Source organism: Ylistrum balloti, unplaced genomic scaffold (genome assembly GCF_031769215.1).
Source record: "Ylistrum balloti isolate Yb309-2 unplaced genomic scaffold, AGI_CSIRO_Ybal_v1 Utg370026, whole genome shotgun sequence".
NCBI lineage: Eukaryota > Metazoa > Mollusca > Bivalvia > Pectinida > Pectinidae > Ylistrum > Ylistrum balloti.
Genome location: NW_026782091.1, coordinates 490175 through 512929, shown reverse-complemented (window position 1 = coordinate 512929; position 22755 = coordinate 490175). Strand labels below are relative to the sequence as shown.

At 33.9% G+C, this 22755-nt stretch overlaps 1 protein-coding gene across 1 annotated transcript; it reads right to left on the bottom strand.

Moving 5' to 3' along the window:
* Positions 1 to 607: 607 nt before the first annotated feature.
* LOC132548769 (glutamyl aminopeptidase-like) lies at positions 608 to 22373 on the bottom strand. Its single transcript, XM_060212657.1, has 19 exons — positions 21345 to 22373; positions 17458 to 17599; positions 16851 to 16988; positions 15364 to 15484; positions 14846 to 15000; positions 13619 to 13732; positions 13022 to 13156; positions 11782 to 11847; positions 10544 to 10609; positions 8797 to 8972; positions 6937 to 7019; positions 5606 to 5751; positions 5021 to 5224; positions 4341 to 4414; positions 3773 to 3877; positions 3414 to 3584; positions 2695 to 2835; positions 2065 to 2146; positions 608 to 1299 (listed from the first exon to the last, which is right to left on the bottom strand). Exons 1-19 carry the CDS (start codon positions 21992 to 21994, stop codon positions 1150 to 1152), a joined length of 2919 nt encoding a protein of 972 aa, XP_060068640.1. The 5' UTR covers positions 21995 to 22373; the 3' UTR covers positions 608 to 1149.
* Positions 22374 to 22755: the final 382 nt, after the last annotated feature.

The window sequence follows — 22755 nt, the reverse complement described above, 5'->3', positions numbered from 1 at the left end:
AGGGGGGACACACAGAGAGAGAAAACACAGAGAGAGTGAGACAGACGGAGACAGACAGAGAGGGGGGAAACACAGAGAGAGAGAGAGAGAAAAAAACAGAGAGAGTGAGACAGACGGAGACAGACAGAGGGGGGGGGTAAACACAGAGAGAGAGAAAAAAAAAGCACAGAGAGAGTGAGAGAGGAGACACAAGACAGACCAGAGAGTTAAATTCATGTGTATAAATATATTAACTTAGAGAGGACTGGTGGAGAGGAGACACATGACCAAATAATAATTTCTCTAAAGTTAAGGCAAAAATAAAGGAAGGTTTCGTAATCTATAATCTTTGACCATTAAATCTATGGCATATGAACAATCAATGATAATCATTTTCAATAGAATAATCACATGCACAATTTGGTAAGTTGATTATATTAACATAAAAGAGATCGTCATTTGAACTGAGGACAACAACATGTCGTAATATCTAAAGTCGAATAAATAAAATATAACTTATAGATCAAGTCCATAAAAAAATCGAACTTTTCTCCACGTTCAACCGGACCAAAAGATTGTCATTTTTTAAAATTCTTTTTATTAATTGAAAAAAGATAAGACACATACATCACTCAATATGTCTTTTTAATTCTCAAACACATATTATGAACAATGTGTACATTTTATACCAAGGAAATTCGGTAGAAGAAACGTTTCATTTACAATTAAATGTTCTATCTTTACTCATGCAGATCAGAATTTGCTTTCACTACTACAATCAACGTTTGACGATCCTCGACAAACAAAAACATATTTCATTTACCCTCATTTTTATTCCTGGGCTCAATATTTACATATATTTACATTTAAAAAAAACTGTCGATTTTGTGTCATCTTTTTTTATATCCATTACATTCAAACACATTTAAGGTGAATTTACAACAGAACAACACCCTATTTATTACAACAAACATTTTAGTAATTCGTTTTTCGTTGATGTAAGTCGAAACACTTCATACTTTAAGTTTATACATGTATCTATGTCCTTCTGATATCAACACGTCTTGGGACAAATAAGAATGCAAGTCACATATACCGAGAAATAAATAAAGTGTTTAACAATTTTAGACTTAAAATTTTACATTCCAAATATTCTTTCTGTTTTATTTCTCAACATTTCACCTGATGACACAACCATTCTGTAATGACTGGTTTGTAGCGTTCCATCCACGCTATATTTCGGCGGATTGTTTCCAAAGCCTGGTCACGTGTTCTTGCACCAGCTCCAGCATCCGGGTGTTTCTTTATGAAGTCGAGCACCTGAAATAAATACTAGCTAATCAGAACTGCAAATAACTGGTATAATCGTGTAATCGAGAAAACGAGAGAATGTTATTTTAGCAAATATATCAACATGGAAATGAAAACAGCTTTAACGTATACATCTAGATCAAACACCTGTATGTTTTCCATTTTGATATGCAAATACAAGTAAACGGATTGAAATTAGATCAGACAAAAATAAATTTAGTTCCATTACAGCATTGTGATATCTATAGGTCAGTATTAAAAAACTCAAGAAGGTGATGATTTTTTTTTATTTTTCGACATATCGAAGTTTGATGATAATTGCACTAATTTCAGAAAAAATACGACAAAAAATCAGAAAGTACTGTTTTCGAGGTTTACGAAATCCTGCGATCTAAGTGTAATTACTGTATATGAAACACGTGAGAACAAAGTACTCATATTTTGTAATAGTCAATCTAAAATGAATATAAGTACATATTTTGAAGCCCCTACTAACTAAATACACGTCAACAACAAAATACAATTATATCCAAAAAGTAGATTAATAATTCATATTTTTCCTTTCACAAATACCACAGAGATTTGATTACCGGATCGAAACTGAAAAGGTATGGAGTCACCTGTTGCCAAAGTTTATTTTTTTCTCGTCTCATCCCACAAGGCGATTCTTCGCGCACCTCAGTACTGAGATAATAGAGGTCACAAGTATAAACTTGAAGTTTGTTTTAAATAAATAAATAAATAAATAAATAAATAAGGAAAACATATACTGACCTCTTCGAGTTGGAATTCCGTATTGAAGGTTCGTATAACACGTGGTATCAGTCTTCCTAGTGATCGTGAGTACAACGTGAACCTTCAAATAGAACACAATGTAAATATCATGTACAGGTAGTTTTTAAACCCTAATATAAAGTCAAAAGTCTGTGTTTCATTTTCAGTCGTTCTTCTTCACGGTACTGTTATCTTTGTTTTTATTGTTCGTTATGAAAATTGAATATCCTTTGAGGACATAGTGAAATTGGTGTTTTAACATTAAAAAACATATTCAACTTAAAAACCAACTTATTCAAAAAATGAAGAAACGAATGTTTCCCTTCGTTATCGTTTACGGAATATTCATATTGACTCGTTATTTCACTTCTAATAAACAAGGTATTGTTAATTAAGAAGGAATAAGTATGGCAATCTAAAAATAAAATCTAAAAGCCTACATGCAATATTAAGAGATAGTTTCATTTTTACTTGAAATACGTGAATATATATTTTTTTTTCAATTGAAAATTACTAGACTGTGAATTTATATTACTTCGACTTTGCAACATTTGATTTGGTGTATAGAATTAAGAAATGAAATTTCAATGGCTTGATTAACAGATCATGCTTTGATAAAGGTATTCGCACCTGTCAACGAGGTAATGCCAGTTCTCACGGACCCAGTTCCACACTAAACTTCGGCCGACTGGATTTCCGGAAATATATACAAGGACGGTAAAGAAATCTTGAGTCCGTACCAAAGATTCATTCTTCGTCATTCCCAGGTACCTGTGTAAACAAGAAAACATACTGAAGCATATACAAGCAATATATAGAAAAATGAATTGTATAATTCTGTAAATATTTTTCATGTTACATTGTCATTTTGTGTAGTTAAGGTTTTAATTAACGTAATGTACAGAGTTAAACAATGGTATCAAGGTGATGTGTTCGTGGAGTAAAAACCGGTTAATGTTTCTGTGCTTATATAAAGACCATTGTCAACATGTAACGCGGAAGTGTAATGTTCACTAAAATATATATTTTCCACGTGAATAAACAGCAAATCGCCACCAGTGATAAGCATGCACAGATCACAGCCTCTTTTTGGCACAGAGAAACAGAACACCATTGATCACGAACATGAATTTCCGATAACCTTCTTCAACGTGTATCTGTAAGAGTCTTCTGTTGTAAGTATTTGAAAGTAATATCAAAGAGCAGGGAAGACGAAAGAAAAAATAAAGTATAGGCAAACGATATTTAACTTGGTTAAAGTTGTAAGTAAATACATTTCAGAGAATGTTAATAGCACAATAATTAACCTGCCCACACGGAAATTTGGGGAGTCAGTCATCACTTTTTACCTCGATAGTAGCCAAACTTTCTTTGTCCGAGACAGACCATACAACAGTTTGGTTTTTTCTTGGGGAACAGTCTCAGTAGTGTATTTATCCCACATGGCATTCCAGTCTTCATCAGTACCTGCATTCTCCATACCATATCTGTACACCAGTTGACGAAGATTTGGCGGGATACTAAAAACAATGAACACATTGGTGATTTAGATAGTGATGCTATAGCAAGGCTAGGTGTATTAATACCATATTGGAACTAATAACTGCTCATCTTTTATCATAAACGGTTAAAGTATATTCATGGTACAATATGCAAGTATTTAAGATATGATAGAAATGGGTTCATTACGAGTGAGAATTTCTCTTACACTTGACCATTGTCCAGCCAAGCTCTAAACAGGACAGTGGCATTATCTAAGCAGTCCGAATCAGAGTGACCACATGTCAAGGCGATCAGGTTCATTCGCATCAATCTGTAAAAGTAGACGGTAAACATTCTTCATAAAATATAATTATGGTGGACTCGTGTCCTTACAGGCAAACAATTAGGCAAACGACAGACAGTCATACGAATTTCATATACACTCCATATTGCATGAATTCGTAGTTACCAATACAAAACATGCCACTTTTGGTAACGAAGTATTAAGTTAAATATTGTTTGATGACAAACTCAATTATTTGATGCAATGTTTATACATGACATTTGAAAATAAATCGAAAATATTTTTCCGCGAAAATGAAATTATCAAGTATCAACGTTTACTGTTTATCGTAATATTAACTTTTAAGTTCTTCAAGATATTTCTTGAATATCGAATTATATTGACAATGAATTTTTAAACCGTTGCTCATGAACATGATATCGTATTTGACTTTCAGTTAAAATGGTCGCAGTTATCTCCCCTGATCAAAGTAGACTGTTGTAAGACTCACTTTTGAAGGTGTGTGCCAGTATCAGCCCAGCCTAGCTGCTCTAAAGCGGGCTTGGATTTCATCACGACATATTCCTGTTCAAAATAATCACATTTGACAATTCTTGAATAATGAAATAAACACTGCTGAATAGGAACAGTGCCAAGACATGTATTGGTCTGATAAGTTTGATTACTTACATTAATGGTGGACTATCTAATAAAATAAAAATACCCAAAATCTTATCATAAAATAATGTTTACTGCATAGAACATTTCTTTTCTGTTTAAGAATTCACTTTAATCGTTATTTCATATAATATTGTATAATATTGAGTCAGAATGGTAAATAAAAAATAATAATCGAAAAGTGGTTTCTCACTAGAAGTGCATACCTTTTGTGTGTGTGTGTGTGTGTGTGTGTGTGTGTGTGTTATTGCGCATTAAAATAAAAACGATGAAATAATTCCCGTTTAATTAAATTACAAATTGAAATTCTTTTAACAGTTAGAATAAAATATAGGCCAGTCAAACGAGACGGTACAAAATGACGTCAATGTTTTACGTTATGGAGTGATATCATGTTTCTTATGATTAAATTATATGCATATATCATTATAGCCGATTACTTATCCAATGCTTTATATAGACATTGTTTTTTTCTAAATATTAACTGGGCTTTCTTCCTCTATGCACACTAACCCTCCAGGGCCCGAATGATCCGCCATATTGGAACATGGAGGAGATGTAGGCGAAGGCGGTGTAAGCGCTTTCCCATGGGAGATGGTTGAACTCCTTGTCCAGGTACAACGTCATGCTAAGTGCAACGTCATACGAAACTTGACCGGCACGTGCAAAATTGAGAGCATCGTTTATCAATCCAGCTTTGTCAACGTTAGAAAGTTCCTGAAACCCGACAACGTTAGTTCACTTAAGGGTCATATATGCACTTTCATAAAAAGAGACGGAATTTTTGGTACACAACATAAAACAATACCAACGACAACAATAATAATAACAACAAACAACAGTCAACTTCCAATGTGAATACTGACTCCATGTCTAGATTATGTAAATTAACACATTAGACTAAACCACAGATTTTCCATTCCAATAATAGGTTACTAATGAAGATCAGAAGTTTGCAACCAACAACATAGCTACAGATAGAAGCAATTCATTTCTTAAGGGACAAAAAGGTTTTGAAAGCAATTAATGTCGACAAGGTTCGAATTTATGTCTGATCGATATTAATTTGGATTTTTGTTTTTTTTAATGAACTCTCACCTGGATATCTCCGTTCTGCAACATAGTAGCAAACCTCATCCACAGGTTTGTTGGGTAATTCACGCGGTAGAACCCTGTCTGGTTTACGTTGAATTTGAACCATACTGACTGGTTCATCTGTGGGTTGGCATGTATTTCAAACTCAACTGTGAAAACCATGTGTAACATGGATAAAATCGAGTCAAATATTCATGATAAAAAGACTTTTCTTTTTTATAAAAAAAAAACTGACCTGTGATCATTTATCTTGCAGTAAAATAAGTAATATTCGTGGGAGCGTCATTTTCGTGGAATTTGTGGATACTATAAATGCGCGAATTCATATGTCAACGAAATGACAAACATACATATTTAACACGGGTTATGGCACTGAAGTGGATTTCGTAAGCAAATTATTACACGAGCGAAAAGGTCTATAAGTCGATCACATTGTACTGGAGGGTGGAACATATAGATATATAAATATATATTATTTTTTGTTGTCTGATATTGCTCTGTTGACCCCATAATTCAAACAGGGTTGAAGAAGAAGAAGAAGAAGAAGAAGAAGAAGAAGAAGAAGAAGAAGAAGAAGAAGAAGAAGAAGAAGTATATAAGAAGAAGAAGAAGAAGAAGAAGAAGAAGAAGAAGAAGAAGAAGAAGAAGAAGAAGAAGAAGAAAGAAGAAGAAGAAGAAGAAGAAGAAGAAGAAGACATTGAAGAAGAAGAAGAAGAAGAAGAAGAAGAAGAAGAAGAAGAAGAAGAAGAAGAAGAAGAAGAAGAAGAAGAAGAAGAAGAAAGAAGAAGAAGAGGAAGAATTCAAGGAAGAAGAAGAAGAAGAAGAAGAAGAAGAAGAAGAAGAAGAAAGAAGAAGAAGAAGAAGAAGAAGAAGAAGAAGAAGAAGAAGAAGAAGAAGAAGAAGAAGAAGAAGAAGAAGAAGAAGAAGAAGAAGAAGAAGAAGAAGAAGAAGAAGAAGAAGAAGAAGAAGAAGAAGAAGAAGAAGAAGAAAGAGAGAAAGAAAGAAAGAAAGAAATAAGAATAAGAAGAAGAATAAGAAGAAAAAGAAGAAGAAGAAGAAGAAGAAGAAGAAGAAGAAGAAGAAGAAGAAGAAGAAGAAGAAGAAGAAGAAGAAGAAGAAGAAGAAGAAGAAGAAGAAGAAAGAAAGAAGAAGAAAGAAGAAAGAAGAAGAAGAAGAAGAAGAAGAAGAAGAAGAAGAAGAAGAAGAAGAAGAAGAAGAAGAAGAAGAAGAAGAAGAAGAAGAGGAAGAAGAAGAAGAAGAAGAAGAAGAAGAAGAAGAAGAAAGAAGAAGAAAGAAGAAGAAGACACTTGATATAGTGCCATATAATAATTTACCGGAGTCTTCGTTCTTAGATATCCACACAGGACTTCCGCTTCCGGTATTCGACACGTGGTCAAGGTGGATGTACCATTTATACCTGAACGAAAACAGCAGTAAGGATGACATGTCGGTATTTTTCTTGTTGTATTGATATAAACATATGTTTTCTTTTAAATCTTTATTTGAAAACTTGTTTGTTGATTACCTAGAGTTTTCATTTTGATCTTTATCTGCAATTTAAAAGTGTATTTTATATTAATCATCTTTTGAGCCGGTATAACTGGTATTGTATTGTTTCCGTGAATTCTTATTCGCTCAACTTCTTGATTTTCATTCAAAATATTAAAAAGTATATCAAGCTGTTACAAAAGACACACAAGTGAATAGCACATTTTGATAAGAATTTATGATTGAAAAATAAGAACCAAACAATGAACGAAAATGCTCCATAAGAGTGTTTCGTCCTTTTAGGACTCGTCAGTGATGCGAAGAGCCTATTTCACATATCTGGTAATTTCAAAAGAACAACACGTACAGTTGAATATATTCTGAACCGTGTCACTTTTCGAATGAATCTTAAAAATGCTTATAAATTGTGTATCTAACATATTTATGTGTTTGATAAATTAAAAAAACACACACACACAATTAGTTACTGATTGCTTGTGTTATTTTGTCTACACTGTATTATTGCTGATTTATTACTTTGGAGTTATCTACCCTTACACGTTTATATTGTGACATGGATTAGTTATCGACCCACTTTTTCCTGCTTTACTCGTTTGCTGATGAACTTTCACAAAAACTGAACGTGCGATCAGATGTTCCGGACAAATGTGCGTCCCTTACGCGTCTCTTCTGAATGTGATAACGTTTTCTTACGTGTGGTTTTTTTTTTTTTTTTTTTGTGAATGTGAAAATGTTTGTTGACAGTTATAGATCAAACTTCGGCTATATATCAGTTGGTTTTTTTTTCATTTGCTTCTGATACCGCACGCAAACAAACAAGTTAGTATATAGGAATCAACTTGTCTGTCTGTCTGTCTGTCTCTGTCCGGAACGTTATGATGGACTTTGATTGAAACTTGGTAGATCCCAAAGCTCAAACAGCATAGATAATCTGACATAGAATGTAATATCTAGTATAACATAACCAAACATCCCATAATACACATATGCTACACTTATACATGTACAAACTTACTGTTTCGTGACATTTTCGACTACAGTACATCGTAACCATTTTGTGTGTGTGTTATAGTTTTTTCTATAATCTGTTCCCCATCTCTTCACACTATTTTCTACCTTAGTTTACATAGCATGATACAGCCAAAACGTTTGTCAATTCTTTACCATCTACTACGTACGTCAGTGGCAGGAACATTTAATCCACTGACACATAGGTATAAACCATTCCCGAATGAATTTATCTACTTGAGAAGTTATCTTAAATCCCTGTCTGCCGGCCATATTAAGACAGAAACAGGTTTTTTCATATGTATAGTGCGGGGCGTCATACTCTCAATTCCAGCATCACCCAAGTTCAATACGTACCTTTAATATATTGAAAGCTCTGGTTTGTATAATTTCTTTTCATTAACAACGTGTATCTTCTATCCCTGTGATATTCTTATTAAATATGTGTGCTTACAGTTCCTATAGTCATGCTTAAAATATTAAATTCTATGTCATCATCTCAAATGTCATCTATACGTGTATTGTAAACACGTTTTATTGTTTGTCTTAATTTGATGCTTTATTTCATTGAATCTGGGCTTATATATAATATACCATTACGTGTTTGATAAATAAGAATTCTGTGAAATGAAGAATTAAAACGAAGTAAGTTTACTACGATGTAAAGAAAAACTTACATGTAAGGAGATTCCGTAGCATTATACTGCATAGAGCTGTCGGCAAGGAAACGTTTCTGGACAGCTGTGACCTTGTTCTCGGTGAAGCTGAAGGTCACGTCGACATATGGTAAACCCATCTGTCGTGTCCATGTGTCCATAACTGCCTTTACTGATAGCCCGGCTGCTTCGTCGGCCTGACAACAAGAAATCTAACAATAAGTGATGATAATACATATGTTTATTTGACTTTAAACCAATTTTATTGTAAAATAATAAACAAAAGGATCGGACGCAAGTTATTATAACTTATCAATGTCCTCTTCATAATACAAGTATACAAATACAAAGCGTAGCAATGACCTTACAATGACCAATACATCGTGTGTTTTACAAAGTTTTTGTGTATAAGAAGGAACAGAAATCAACAAGGGCCGTCAGAAACGGGTTATGCTCCCCGCATGAAACAAAATTTAAGTATAGAAAATAACAAAGGGCAATAACTCCTATATTAATGCAAAAAAGAGTTATGGTTCTTGTACACTGCACTTCTCCCCATCAAGATCTATCCACCTGTGAAGTCTTATGTTGATACATATAATAATATCTTATTATACTCCAAATAAAATTATGACGGACGGACGAACGAACAAGTAGGACAGACAAAGCGGCGACTATATGCTCTCCCTGCGGAAGCATAGAAAGAAGTTATTAGAAGTTGACAACTAAGCTGATGACACTATATATTGACCTGCATTTAGGCAAATCTTTCACTATCAACAAAATATAGGTCTGAACATGCTTACAAATAACTTCTTTTGATTTTATATCTAAAGAATTATCACCATACAAAAGGTTTTCGTATGTAATATTTGCGTACCTTGTTCAGGGTCTAAACATTGTATTTGTTTGAACATTATATATTGGACGATGAGAAATAAAGCATTACATATGCTTTCATAGTCCATTAAATTTGTTCAGCGTCTTGAGGGAAACTTTCGTTGCAGTTGTCAATCGGACGAAAAATAAATGGGAAAAAACGCGGACTGAAAATTAATGTGAAAGCTGAAACAATTTTTATCTATTTTAGAGCGAAATGAACACTTTGAGTAAATAAATCGTTTTAAATGAGAGGAACGAAAACCCGGGCGAATATTTACCCGTTTACAGTACCGAGCGTGTCCTAAACGAAATCTGGATTTCAACAGAGGGTAGTACTTAATATTGTTTGTTAAACGAAAATGACATATCATAAAGTAGATATGAAATATGGAAGAAAAAATGATCAAAGTAACAACTATGAAATCGTTGTGTCTCCTGTCATCCCAGACGACAGTTATCATGTTACATCCTATCATCAGAGTTGACAATAGTCAAGCTTTCTCTAGTCATCACATATGACACTGTCATGATGAATCGTGTCATCACAGATGACACTGTCATGATGAATCGTGTCGTCTTATATGACACTGTCATGATGAATCGTGTCGTCACAGATGACACTGTCATGATGAATCGTGTCGTCACATATGACACTGTCATGATGAATCGTGTCATCACAGATGACACTGTTATGATGAATCGTGTCGTCACAGATGACACTGTTATGATGAATTGTGTCGTCACAGATGACACTGTTATGATGAATTGTGTCGTCACAAATGACACTGTTATGATGAATCGTGTCGTCACAGATGACACTGTTATGATGAATTGTGTCGTCATAAATGACATTTGACGTAATACCCGTTAATATAAGACTACCTACCATACCCAACGCAGCCCAGAGATCATCAGTTTTGGCATTACCCCACACGAACTTCTTCAGGTATTTCTGTAAAACACAATGAACTGCTCAACACTTGTGGGATAAACATTGAAATCGGTTCCAGGATAAACAATCTAGTCTAACTATTCTATAACATATGGTAATGTAGAATACTCATATTGTCTTAAAAAAACAAACACAAAAAATATCTTTCACTACAACAGAGACACTGTGACTGATTAAATTAAACTAATTATCTTTAAATAAGAACACAATTCATGAACAACAAAGAAAAAAAACATAGATTAACTGATCAAAAGTGAATATTATTTACAAATTATTTCCCGTATAACTAATTTAAAATGATATCAATGATGAATCCACACAATTTAGGAGGGAAGGGAATACGTCTGTCTGCTGCTACCCGTGTCGCCTGAATGATACGTATACAGGTAACACGCGGTATGAATTTGCACGTGCATATCTCAGACCAGCACGTCATCTATTGGCGACGCATAACATAGAGAAAACAATAACAACTTAATTCTAACTGGTCAACCGGTTGAAATTTTATACATTCTCAATAAACAAAGTACAATAAAGTCGCTTTCTTTCTTTATCACCCAAATAGTCTTCTAGCTTCCTTCCATTAAATGGTGATTTTTTCTGGGAGGACATGACCGCCATTGTAGGAAGATAGCTCGGCATTTATCGTGCAACTGGTGCTAGCATTGTCGGAATACACTTGCCACATATATGTTGGCAGTGAGAGAAAAGAGCTGTATTTTAGCAAGTGCATGAATTCAATAAAATTACTTTTTGATTTACTAAAATATTTCATTTAGAAAGATAGATGACTGTTTAAATAAACGATTATTTTTGGTAAATCAAACAAGTTTATTTACAAAAAATCATAAAGCTGCGCTTTGTATCTATTGAAATGTAGAACTATATTTCCGCGCTAAGCAATTCTTTTAACGCGCGGCATCAGACGAAAATTCCGGGTAATGTCAACGTCAGATAAACAAAGATTGTTTCGATAGTCTGAATTTTCAGTAAGTGGTGCAGGATAAGTAGAATGCGTGGTTAGTGTCTTAGAATATGTTTTACTTTGACTAGGAACGGCTCGCCACTTTTGTCTTTCTTCAACCTTGCCTAAATACGGCTTATATTTAAAGACACTGACATTCTCTATATCATCTACCATAAACGACAGCTTTGTTTAACTGTATACTTACTCCAACACCCTCAAAGAATTTGTCTTTCCCCATGACTGATTCCAGCATGCGAATGACACTCGCCCCCTGAAAATACAAAACGAGAAAAATACCACTGGAGCTTCTGATTCAGATACATTCGTTATAGATTTTTTTTTCAAATATATTTTATTGAACAATTTCAATGGGATTGGGCACGAGTTTTCCCAGGTATATTAAGTCCTTTTCCGATAAAGTTTAACAAAATACATAATGACAAGACAAAACGACATATTTAAATACAAAATTACATGGAGAGAGAGAGAGACAGAGAGAGACAGAGAGAGAGAGATACAGAGAGAGAGACAGAGAGACAGAGAGAGACAGAGATACAGAGAGAGAGAGAGAGAAAGAGAGAGAGAAAGACAGAGAGAGAGATAGAGACAGAGACAGAGCGAGAGATACGGAGAGAGAGAGACAGAGAGAGAGAGAGAGAGATACAGAGAGAGAGAGAGAGAGAGATAGACAGAGAGAGAGAGAGAGAGAGAGAGAGAGAGAGACAGAGAGAGAGAGAGAGAGAGAGAGAGAGAGAGAGAGAGAGAGAGAGAGAGAGACAGAGAGAGACAGAGAGAGAAAGACAGAGAGAGAGAGAGAGAGATTTATGTTTTAAGTGTAGATCAGTCTCTCCTAAATCGGACAACACTAGTATTAGTTACACTTTGCACTTTTCAATGCCTTAGAGCTTTTATCAATGAAAAAAACTTATAATGATATAATGTATCAGTCTGTTTGGTTTTAGCTTCAGAACTCATATGCATCTCTCTCGCAATGAAGCTCTGATAAAATTTCCGTTGATTCTACTATCGGCAGCTCGAAGCACCATACGGTATATCATTTTCCGTTAGCGGAAGGTTTTTTTTATTTATCTAAATACAACCAATTTCAAACATATGATTATTAGTAGAAAAATTCGGAGATTATTATTAAAATTTTGTCTGATACGAACATATGAGTAGTGTGCACGCGGATATTTAACACTTACACGCTAATTTCATTCTATTAACGGAGGCGAAGAGAGGGTATGACAATAAAGCTGTGGATGTAAACATTTAAAACATAAAACAGGCTGAAATCCTATGTATTCTGAAGCCTATAGGGGAAGTTGGGCGACTACAGAATAATGATGAAAATATTACATAATATCACAACATTTAAATGATACATTGTAATGTGAAATCAATGTCGATGGTTTATATATCTTTTTTTTTTTTAATTTCCATACCTTGCTATAAGAAATACTATCAAATACTTCGTTAATTTGGTTGGGACTTGTAACTTCCACGATAATTGGATGAGAAGACATTCCGGAGTCTGTGAGCATTACTGGCTGTGCATCTTCTGTCACAAACTGTTCCATCTACACAGGAAGATAAAGAATAGATACAACAATAAAGGGCACTTGTTAATTAATATTCTGTATTATGAAACTACAGGGCACTCCATTGTCTTTTCCATACGAATACATAATTGTGGATCCATCCTACGTCACATAATAATACCATGACGTCATTGAACATCATGTTGACAAGTTATCATACATCAACTCTTTCCACGTCCAGTGATAACTTACAAGAATGCTATAACCTTACATTTAAAAAAAATAAAAACAAACTTTAACATCTATGTTTTTTTAAAATATGAATATAAACTTCAATGACCGTAAAATCATTTTTGTTATCGATAGATACTTCAATCTCTTTGTCTGTCTTCCATACATAAGTTTGTTATTGATATGTGCACACTGATGCACATTGATGCACACTGATATCGGACAAATATGTAGATCCTCTACTTCCAAGAAACTCCTAAAATGCCATACCATGTCCCAGGATGGTTTGAAGGAGGCAGCGCCAAGATATTCCATGAAACTGGCGAAACCTTCATTGAGCCAGAGATCATCCCACCAATCCATAGTTACGATGTTTCCAAACCACTGGGAAAAATAACAACACATTTCGCTTACTACACATACCATATCAAGAAACCCTTTACGAACGCTAAGGTATTTTACTTGGAAACTGAAAGTAGTTTTACATCTGTTATATTTTTTGTTTTAACTTTAGAGTTAAGGAAGTAGCATTCCAACGATAATCACATGAAGAACGAAACGAAATTTCTAATGTTATAATAATGTATGATTTCAAAAAATTATTCAAAAAAATGAGTCACTGTATTTTACGGCCAATAATTATACAAATATGGTGTCTTTGTGATGGTGATGTTAATAAACTTCCTATAATATAAGTATATCTATTGCCGCTTTAACATTATAATATATAGCTTTATTGTCGATATAACATTATAATAAATAGCTTTATTGTCGATATAACATTATAATAAATAGCTTTATTGTCGATATAATATTATAATAAATAGCTTTATTGTCGATACAACATTATAATAAATAGCTTTATTGTCGATACAACATTATAATAAATAGCTTTATTGTCGATACAACATTATAATAAATAGCTTTATTGTCGATATAACATTATAATAAATAGCTTTATTGTCGATATAACATTATAATTAATAGCTTTATTGTCGATACAACATTATAATAAATAGCTTTATTGTCGATATAATATTATAATAAATAGCTTTATTGTCGATATAACATTATAATAAATAGCTTTATTGTCGATATAACATTATAATTAATAGCTTTATTGTCGATATAACATTATAATAAATAGCTTTATTGTCGATATAACATTATAATAATTAGTGCTTTTGAAGAAAGGATTAAAGAATTGATTGCATCGTTAATATATTGAACTGTTGACAGATTATAATTCCTATGTGCATTTTTTTTTTTTTGTTAGTGTTGTTATATCATCTTACTGGATAATATGTATAACATAGCCTTGGATAACCATAACATTTCCCGAATTAGGACTTTTTAAACGAAACATGATCATCAATATTCATTTCGACTTAGCTACTTCTTGCTGAATAGTACGTATAAACCAGGTTATCACTTTGAGCGCGTGCAGCGTGACAGCTAATACAGAACTATAGATATACAGTAAATAACTTAATATACCTGGTGGGCAATCTCGTGAGCGACTACAACTGCAACTCGTTGCTGATTGGCTGACGATGCCTCTTCAGGGTCAAAGAGCATATTAGTTTCGCGGAATGTAATCAGGCCCCAGTGTTCCATCGCGCCTGACACAAAGTCAGGGATCGCTATCAAATCTACAAGAAATGCCTTAAATAATATTGTTAGTCAGCATCAATCGAGTATCGGAGCGATGACTTGGAGTGTTTTACTAGGGTGTATATGCTATGGCATTTCAGTGTGGTATCACTATAAAAGTGCCATTGAAAGGCCCAATCATCAATAGATACGTGCTTCAAATACCCTTAGCGAGAACAAACAAACAAATAAACAAACACATGCTCATCACGTTTGTTTCATTACACTTTATCTGGTTGTATTTTATCTTTTTATTTTGCACTTTAAGCTTTAAAATATCTTACTTAATTTCACGGCGTAAAAGTTGACATTCTGATTTAAATAACAGTATATATGCTAGTTTTTTAAAATACCAAACTGACCTTGTTTTGGTAGAGGATAAGACACATTGAAAAGCTCTTCATATAAGTCCATCGAATGAACAGCGAGGTCAAGAGAGAACTTGGTCTGGTTAACTCTGTCTGGGGTAGCGAACGTCCTCACCTGAATAATGATTGACGTAGAACCTACAGAAAGCTGATGGATCTTTAACGAGATACTCTGTTATCAGTAATTTTTGGTCGGTTTTTTATTTTCGTTTGTACTCTTCATCCATGAATTCAGATGTCAAAAAAGGATTCAGAATAAAAAAAACACTGACATTATTTTTACAGTACTAGAGAAGTAAGTGAGTAGTCCATATCAACAGAATTAAGTGCCACAGAAAAACCATGTTTTCGAGGTGAATTATTTAACATTACTTCGTGGATGCTTACTCTCGTTAAAATCTGTATTTATTTTTTCTATGTGACAATATGTATAAACCAAATCTCAAACTTTTCATTTTTGCTCAATGTCATCATATGAGTATTGTTAAATGAAAAATGACAACCCCCTATCAAATTTAGCGCTGATAACGTCACGCGATAGTTTTGGTAAACACGAACACGTGATGGCGAGGAGAAATGACAGCGACAGTATAAGTGACGTTATCAGTAACATCCCGGTTTTCAGCAACGGATTTTGTATGGGTGTGGCGAATGTAATTTGATAACTCTAAGTCAATTTGGAATTGCGAAATAAATAACATTAATCGCCAACCGATTTAGGAGATGAGCCATTTTAGTTTACAGGTGAAGGTGTTTTGGGCACAATCGTTATCATCTTTGACGCAAAATTTACATATCCAGACAGATGATCAACAGATATGGATTTTTGAAATTATTGAATAACCTCTTTATGGGTATCGAAAACCAACTGTCATTGTTCATAAAATGATACACTTGATATATAAATATATATATATATATATATATTTTAATCAGTTTTAAAAATCTTTTTAACCTGACGTCGCTTTAAAAGCAAAGACTGAAATGCGAAAACTCTACTACTTTTTCAACAAAGGGTGCAGGTAAGTTAACATGTACACCTACTTACTCAGTCACTTTTATCTGACTAGGATTACATGTATAGTTTTCATGTTACTTTACGGTATGTTGACAAGGCCTCAGATCAAGAATATCGGGTATACGATGAAGTGTTAGATACAAGTACATATAGGACATTAAACGAGTCAAAGTTCATCCCATGTATGCAATGAAACAAATTAAAGGTATTTATATCACATATTACAGTTCGATAGGTTGTAAAGCAAAAATGTGGAGACTCAGTCATTTTGTTGTGCCATTCCTTATTCACGACGCAACGTCATTGTCCATATTATGACATCACAATCGATTTCTGACTGGCGCAGCCAATGAAAACGCTCGAGAGTATATACAATTGGTGACATATTCAAAACTATTTCATTGGCGAATTGGGCACCAAGCCAATTATGTGGGGAATGTCTGTTTATGAAGAGTATACGTACAGGAATGTCTGATTTGGTCCTTGACTCTAGATATCGGAAATCACAGACGATGAAGCAGACAAGATAGGTACTCATATCAACTGATCTCTGGAATGACGTTATCATCAAGCTAGAATCCTCGGACCAAGGCACTGTTACCTGCCATCAAAACAAACAAGAAATAAGAGCAGAGACAAAATTAATATCATAGTTATAATTACCTAAGATTTTAAGACGAAAGAGGGGTAGGACAATTCAATATTTGATAAGATTGTCTAGTGGTTTTGGACAGATTTAATATTCAAAACGGAGCAAACACCTAAAAAGCAAGTCTTCCACCATCGTGTCAAAATAAAATATGATTAAAATTTTGAAGGGAAAAAAATATATTAATCATTCTAAAAACGCCAATATAAAAGTTTTAATTTTCTTCCGTGATTCATCAGAGAGGTCTTTCTTTTCTATTTCTAAATGAGCAATTAAAGAAATATTTAATCCGTATTAAGTTTTCATATTCATTTATCTCTTGGAAACTCTTTACTACTGAAAATAAACTATAATTTTATTCTAAACTTTATATTATGTGTTCATCCTTTGCGCATGACATTGTTTCTTCCGGCATACCTACCACTTCCGGCATGTTAGACAATGCTGTGTACCCAGGCTGATGAACGAGGTGAACGGTGTATTGGGCTTTGACATTCGGCTCGTCGAAGGACGGGAATGCGCGCCGAGCATCAACTGGCTCAAATTTGGATGTTGCAAGGTATCTGTCGGATAGTATTGACCAACGTGTCATTAAAACACAAGACATGTCGAAAATGGAAGCTAGGAGTCTTTGTACCGATCTAAAGAAATATCAGAACCTAGCCGGGGAAGTACACTAGCTCCAAAATATCTGATAACCACATTTTTCAATAAAAATATCTGAAAGGTAGAACACATCAAAATCCTACCCTTTTAGCTAATATTAACTGTGAACTCTGATTACTTAAGATAAAACGTGTCTGTGTGTCATAAAAACTGAAAACTTGATTGGATAACAAAAAAATGCCATGCAACAATTTATAATATATCACATTCTACTCAGATTAGACTCTATAAAACTACCAGTATAGAAATTGATAAAGAAAAAGACGATATAATAATTATTGAATAAATCAAAATATGGCATTATTGTATTTTTAGCAGCACAGATTTAGTAGACTGCTACAATTTTTAACCTTCCACTGCCTGAAAATGAAAATTTCTTTATTTTAGTAAAAATAACAGTGAGAAACCAAATTAAATCAAGACCTCAATCATGTGATTTATTCTTAGTAATATTCATCAAGAGATCCATTCTTGCAGAACTTGTGATATGCACTCATGTACATTTATCTGCCCTTTTCAGATTGATACGTCATTTATTTGTGAGAGTAACGTCGTGAGAAAACGAAGTAACTTTCTCATGCAAAATAATGACGTAACAGTCACTTCCTGTACGCAAGAGCAGATAACTCTGCGTTAAAAAAAAATACAGAATTCACTTTTTCAAAATGACGATAAGTATACAACTACCCTCAAAATTAAAAATAAGCCTATCCTGAAAATAAACCTGTAGTTGTTCTTTACTAAAACCTACATTAGCTTACTATTAAAGAAAATAAGCTGCGTCTTTTTTTCGAGATTTAACCGAAAAAAAAAATGGCACGGCTATCATTTTCCTTTTTTGAAGTATAAGTAGTTCAATATTTCCACTCTCTCTATTTGTATAATTTGTGTGTCTGTCTAAAACACTTAGACAACTTCCGGTTTATATCTGATGTAGAATGGGGCGTGTCTGAACGACCATAATGACAATGGTTTATAAGGAGAGGTGTAATTGTTTATAGTTGGTGACCTATTAATAACTAATTCTGTAATATCAAAATATAAACGATATTATTCAGATTCATACTATTTTATTTATACTACGCCTCTCTGCCACGACATTTCGTAATAAACATTTATACTACTTGTATATATACACATAGAAAATAGTTACATCTATCAAGCTGTATTTACATAGAACAGACAGAAGTTATTAATACAAACGTTCTCATTTATTCTGGTGGTATTGTTATACAAACTTGGAGGTCAAGGTTGAAATGTTGTTAAGTGTAAACACAAGCATTAACATCATATAATATTCCACGTCTTTGTCTTTTGCCAGTTCTAATTTTTAATTAATTTTGCTCCCGGAATATTTTTAATGTATATCCGTTATAGTATGTACACGTATAAATGAACTGTAACAATGGTACACAAAAGTATCCTCATCATCCATGAAAAACGTCATCAGCACAATTATTAATGCGTTCTTCGCCGTTTGATATTCCGTTTGGTCAATGCGCGCTTTCATGCTTTACAAACTCATACTAAAACGAAATTATATTACATTTTTTATTATGTAACAACTATCATTTTCCCTCGCTTTGAATAAATTGTAAAAAGTATGATAAAGAAAATATTAAACACACAAATTAGACTAGTGTTAGTAGTATAATTTTATAAATTGTCACGTGATATTCAATGGAGTTATCGCCAATTAGAGAGAAAAAAAAATTGAAAACAAAATCTAGAATCTTGAAAAATAAATCAATACATAAAATTTCACCGATATCTGATGGAAATTATTAAACATTTCATAAATTCATGAACACGGGAACAAGATCGAGAGACGTCAAAATTAAATAAATATACTGGAACATACAAAATGGAGACCAGATTAAGGACTAACTGTAAGTTGTATGTTACATTTTTTATCATGTTAGTAGGGATGTTTAAAACACCCCTAAAGATATCACATACATTGTACATATATATATAAATATAATGAAAAAACTACAGTTCAGTGTCCGGTTCAATATATGAGAATAATAATCAAAAACACGATGTGCATTTAAGTGTAAATGCTTTACATTTAAATGCACATCATGTGTCTGATTATTTTTCTCATATTGTACTAGACAAGCGACTCGTGAATATTAACATATATTTAGTTTTAAAGTATGATGAAACTACAAAATAATTATACCCATATTGCAGTCAAATGTGATGTTCACAATGATGCTCTAACGAGTTTACAGTTTAATCAAGAATGTTTGTTCATGCAGATGCACTGACGTCCTCTGTCTGGATATAAATACTTTTGTTATTATTCCACGGCTTGTTAGCTCATTCATCTCAGGATTTAAATTTCTAATTGTTTTTTTCTTTGATTGATATCTTGACTCCATAGATCGTGCAAGACTAGTTATTTATATCCTATAAACATATCAAAAGTTGTACAAAAGACACACAAATGAATAGCACCGTTTGATATTTCAGAATTAGAAATAGTAAAGTCAAACAATGAATCACACTGCAGCATACACTTGTTTCTACCTTCTAGGACTCGTCAGTGATGTTACATCATACAGCTGTTTCTACCTTCTAGGACTCGTCAGTGATGTTACATCATACACTTGTTTCTACCTTCTAGGACTCGTCAGTGATGCTAAGGGCCTAATTTTTGAAGTCATAATCCATAATCCATCACCAGAATTAAATAGATTTCGTAATTTTCATATCTCATATAATTTTAGAACAACATCAAGTACATGTGTATATTCTGAACCGTGCCACCATTTGAATGAATTAAAACTTGGGGTTACGGCAAACCTCGGGGACTTTAAAGTCACCAGCAGTGTCTACCACCTACTATCTCAAAGATTGTACAAAAAACACATAACATATGTAGAAAGCAAATGCTAGATCAAATACGTTTAATCAAACTAGACGGATTCATAATGTTCTTCCATATATTTCACGATGCATCAAAGTCTGTAGGTGCATTCAACTTTCATGGAATGTAACTTTGCTTTATTGAGAATTTATGTGTTTACGTCACAATATGATATCACTGATGTCAATGCGGTTTTCAAAACTGACAAGATAAATGAGAAAACCCCGTCGGCGGAGTAATGTGTTGTTGACTTACTGAACGGTTTTTTAAATTCAAAATAATGGTTTTTATTAATGTCAAAGGTGATCAGCCCTGACGGCTACATATGTTTAAGTAGCTGCTAGTGCACATGGATTACGAAATAGCTCAATGATGCGGTTTAATTCATATCCGGCTGCACTTTAACTTATTTTCATTGTTTGGCTCCACTGAATCTAACACTAAATCATTAAAAGGTGCTATTCACTTGTGTGTCTTTTGTATAATCTTTGTCGTACTAAAATGTGTTGTTCTCTCGTGTGTGATCAATACGGTCCTTCTTAAAGTCAGCGGACACATGAACAGCAAATGAAATGCGGTTAAAACAAGAGAAACCAGGAATCCCAAATTTACAGAAAGAATGCTAAACTAGTCAGTTTGGGATTTGCTTCAGCACATGTAGGCCCCAACATCAATATTTTATTCCAGTTAAGTTGTAAATGAACTTATTAAGTAATTAAGTAATTCAAATCTTAGACAATTTCCATGTATTTCAATGTTTTTCTTACCTAGTTTCTCCAGTGATTGAATTCACATATCGACTCTTGTATAATCCCACGATGGACCGGGTGAGAGAGCCGTCATACTGAGTCTCCAAACGAACTACAGCACCACTCAGCACAGGTGATACCGTTTCGATTACCCAGAACTGGTTTTCTTCGTACGAAAATGTTCGTTTTATTGGTATGGTAGCTCCAGTGGAATTGTCCTTCAGATTTGTCTTGGTGATGTTCATGTAATTAAAATGAATCAATATATACGATGTATCTTTAGTGATCCGGATTTCAATCGATTCGTTTCCGTAAAACCATCCATTCCCGTCGTAAATATCAGGATATAATGTTATTTCATAGTGCACGGGTATTATATACCGAGGGAGGCGAAGATTTTTCCACGGTTCACTTTCAAAGTTTGGCACTTTCGTGGTTGTGATGGCGGAAGTGACTTCTGGCTCTGTGTTTGCAGCACTGTCTCCTTCTACATTAGGTAAATTGTCACATGACCTCGGTGGTGCTAGGTACCACACAAGTACCCCAACAGTAATTGGCACCACTATCAATAAACCTAACAAAAAGTATAGAAGACGCTTATTAACACTGACTTTGCTTGTTCCCTCATCCTCTCCATCGTCCATTGCTCGAAACTTTTGCATCCCCATGCGTTTTTGTAAAATTCAATCGTGAAAGGTAAGATAATTTCAAAAGAGGTAGACAATCGTAGTATGAAATGAAATTCAATATCTTCAAAACCACTTAATGAATATTAATATTTTTGCCTTGTCGAATACTCCTGCCAGACAGGATAAATCCAGAAATCTGGTAGAGTGAGGTAGGTGTCCACACAAACTAGACGAGAGATGAGAACAATATCTGTTTACATTACTAATCGCTATGGTCTGTCCATTTTCTGATATAAATAACAGTTGTATACATTAATTCTCCCATATGTTAGCGGAGGTAGCCCTTGTCCACTCAATGGCTATCGACTGAAGCCCACTCCATGGAGACGACTGGATTAAAGTAGGATAACCTCCCCACTTAGCCCTTCAGTAATACTGTATAATTACAGTACTGTGAGTGCTTGTTACGGAGACGAGAAGTGCCTCTCTGATGATAACTTGCTCCTCGGCGCACACCTTGACAGATAAGAACCGGAGATGTGATGGTTGATTTACAGGACAGCAGTAACTATTGTTTACAGTCACTGTCCTCCTCTCGAAGTAGCCAGTGTCTGTATGGTACGGTCAACATTTTAAGTAATGTATACATCTAAATGCATAATCATTGTCTTCCAGTGCATCACACAAAAGATTTTTGTATTTCTAATGTTATAATAAATTGACAACATGTTTTACATTTATGCAAAAAGGTAAACAGTCAGAATCGACAGACTAGGTCATTTGCTTTCAATTAATAAACG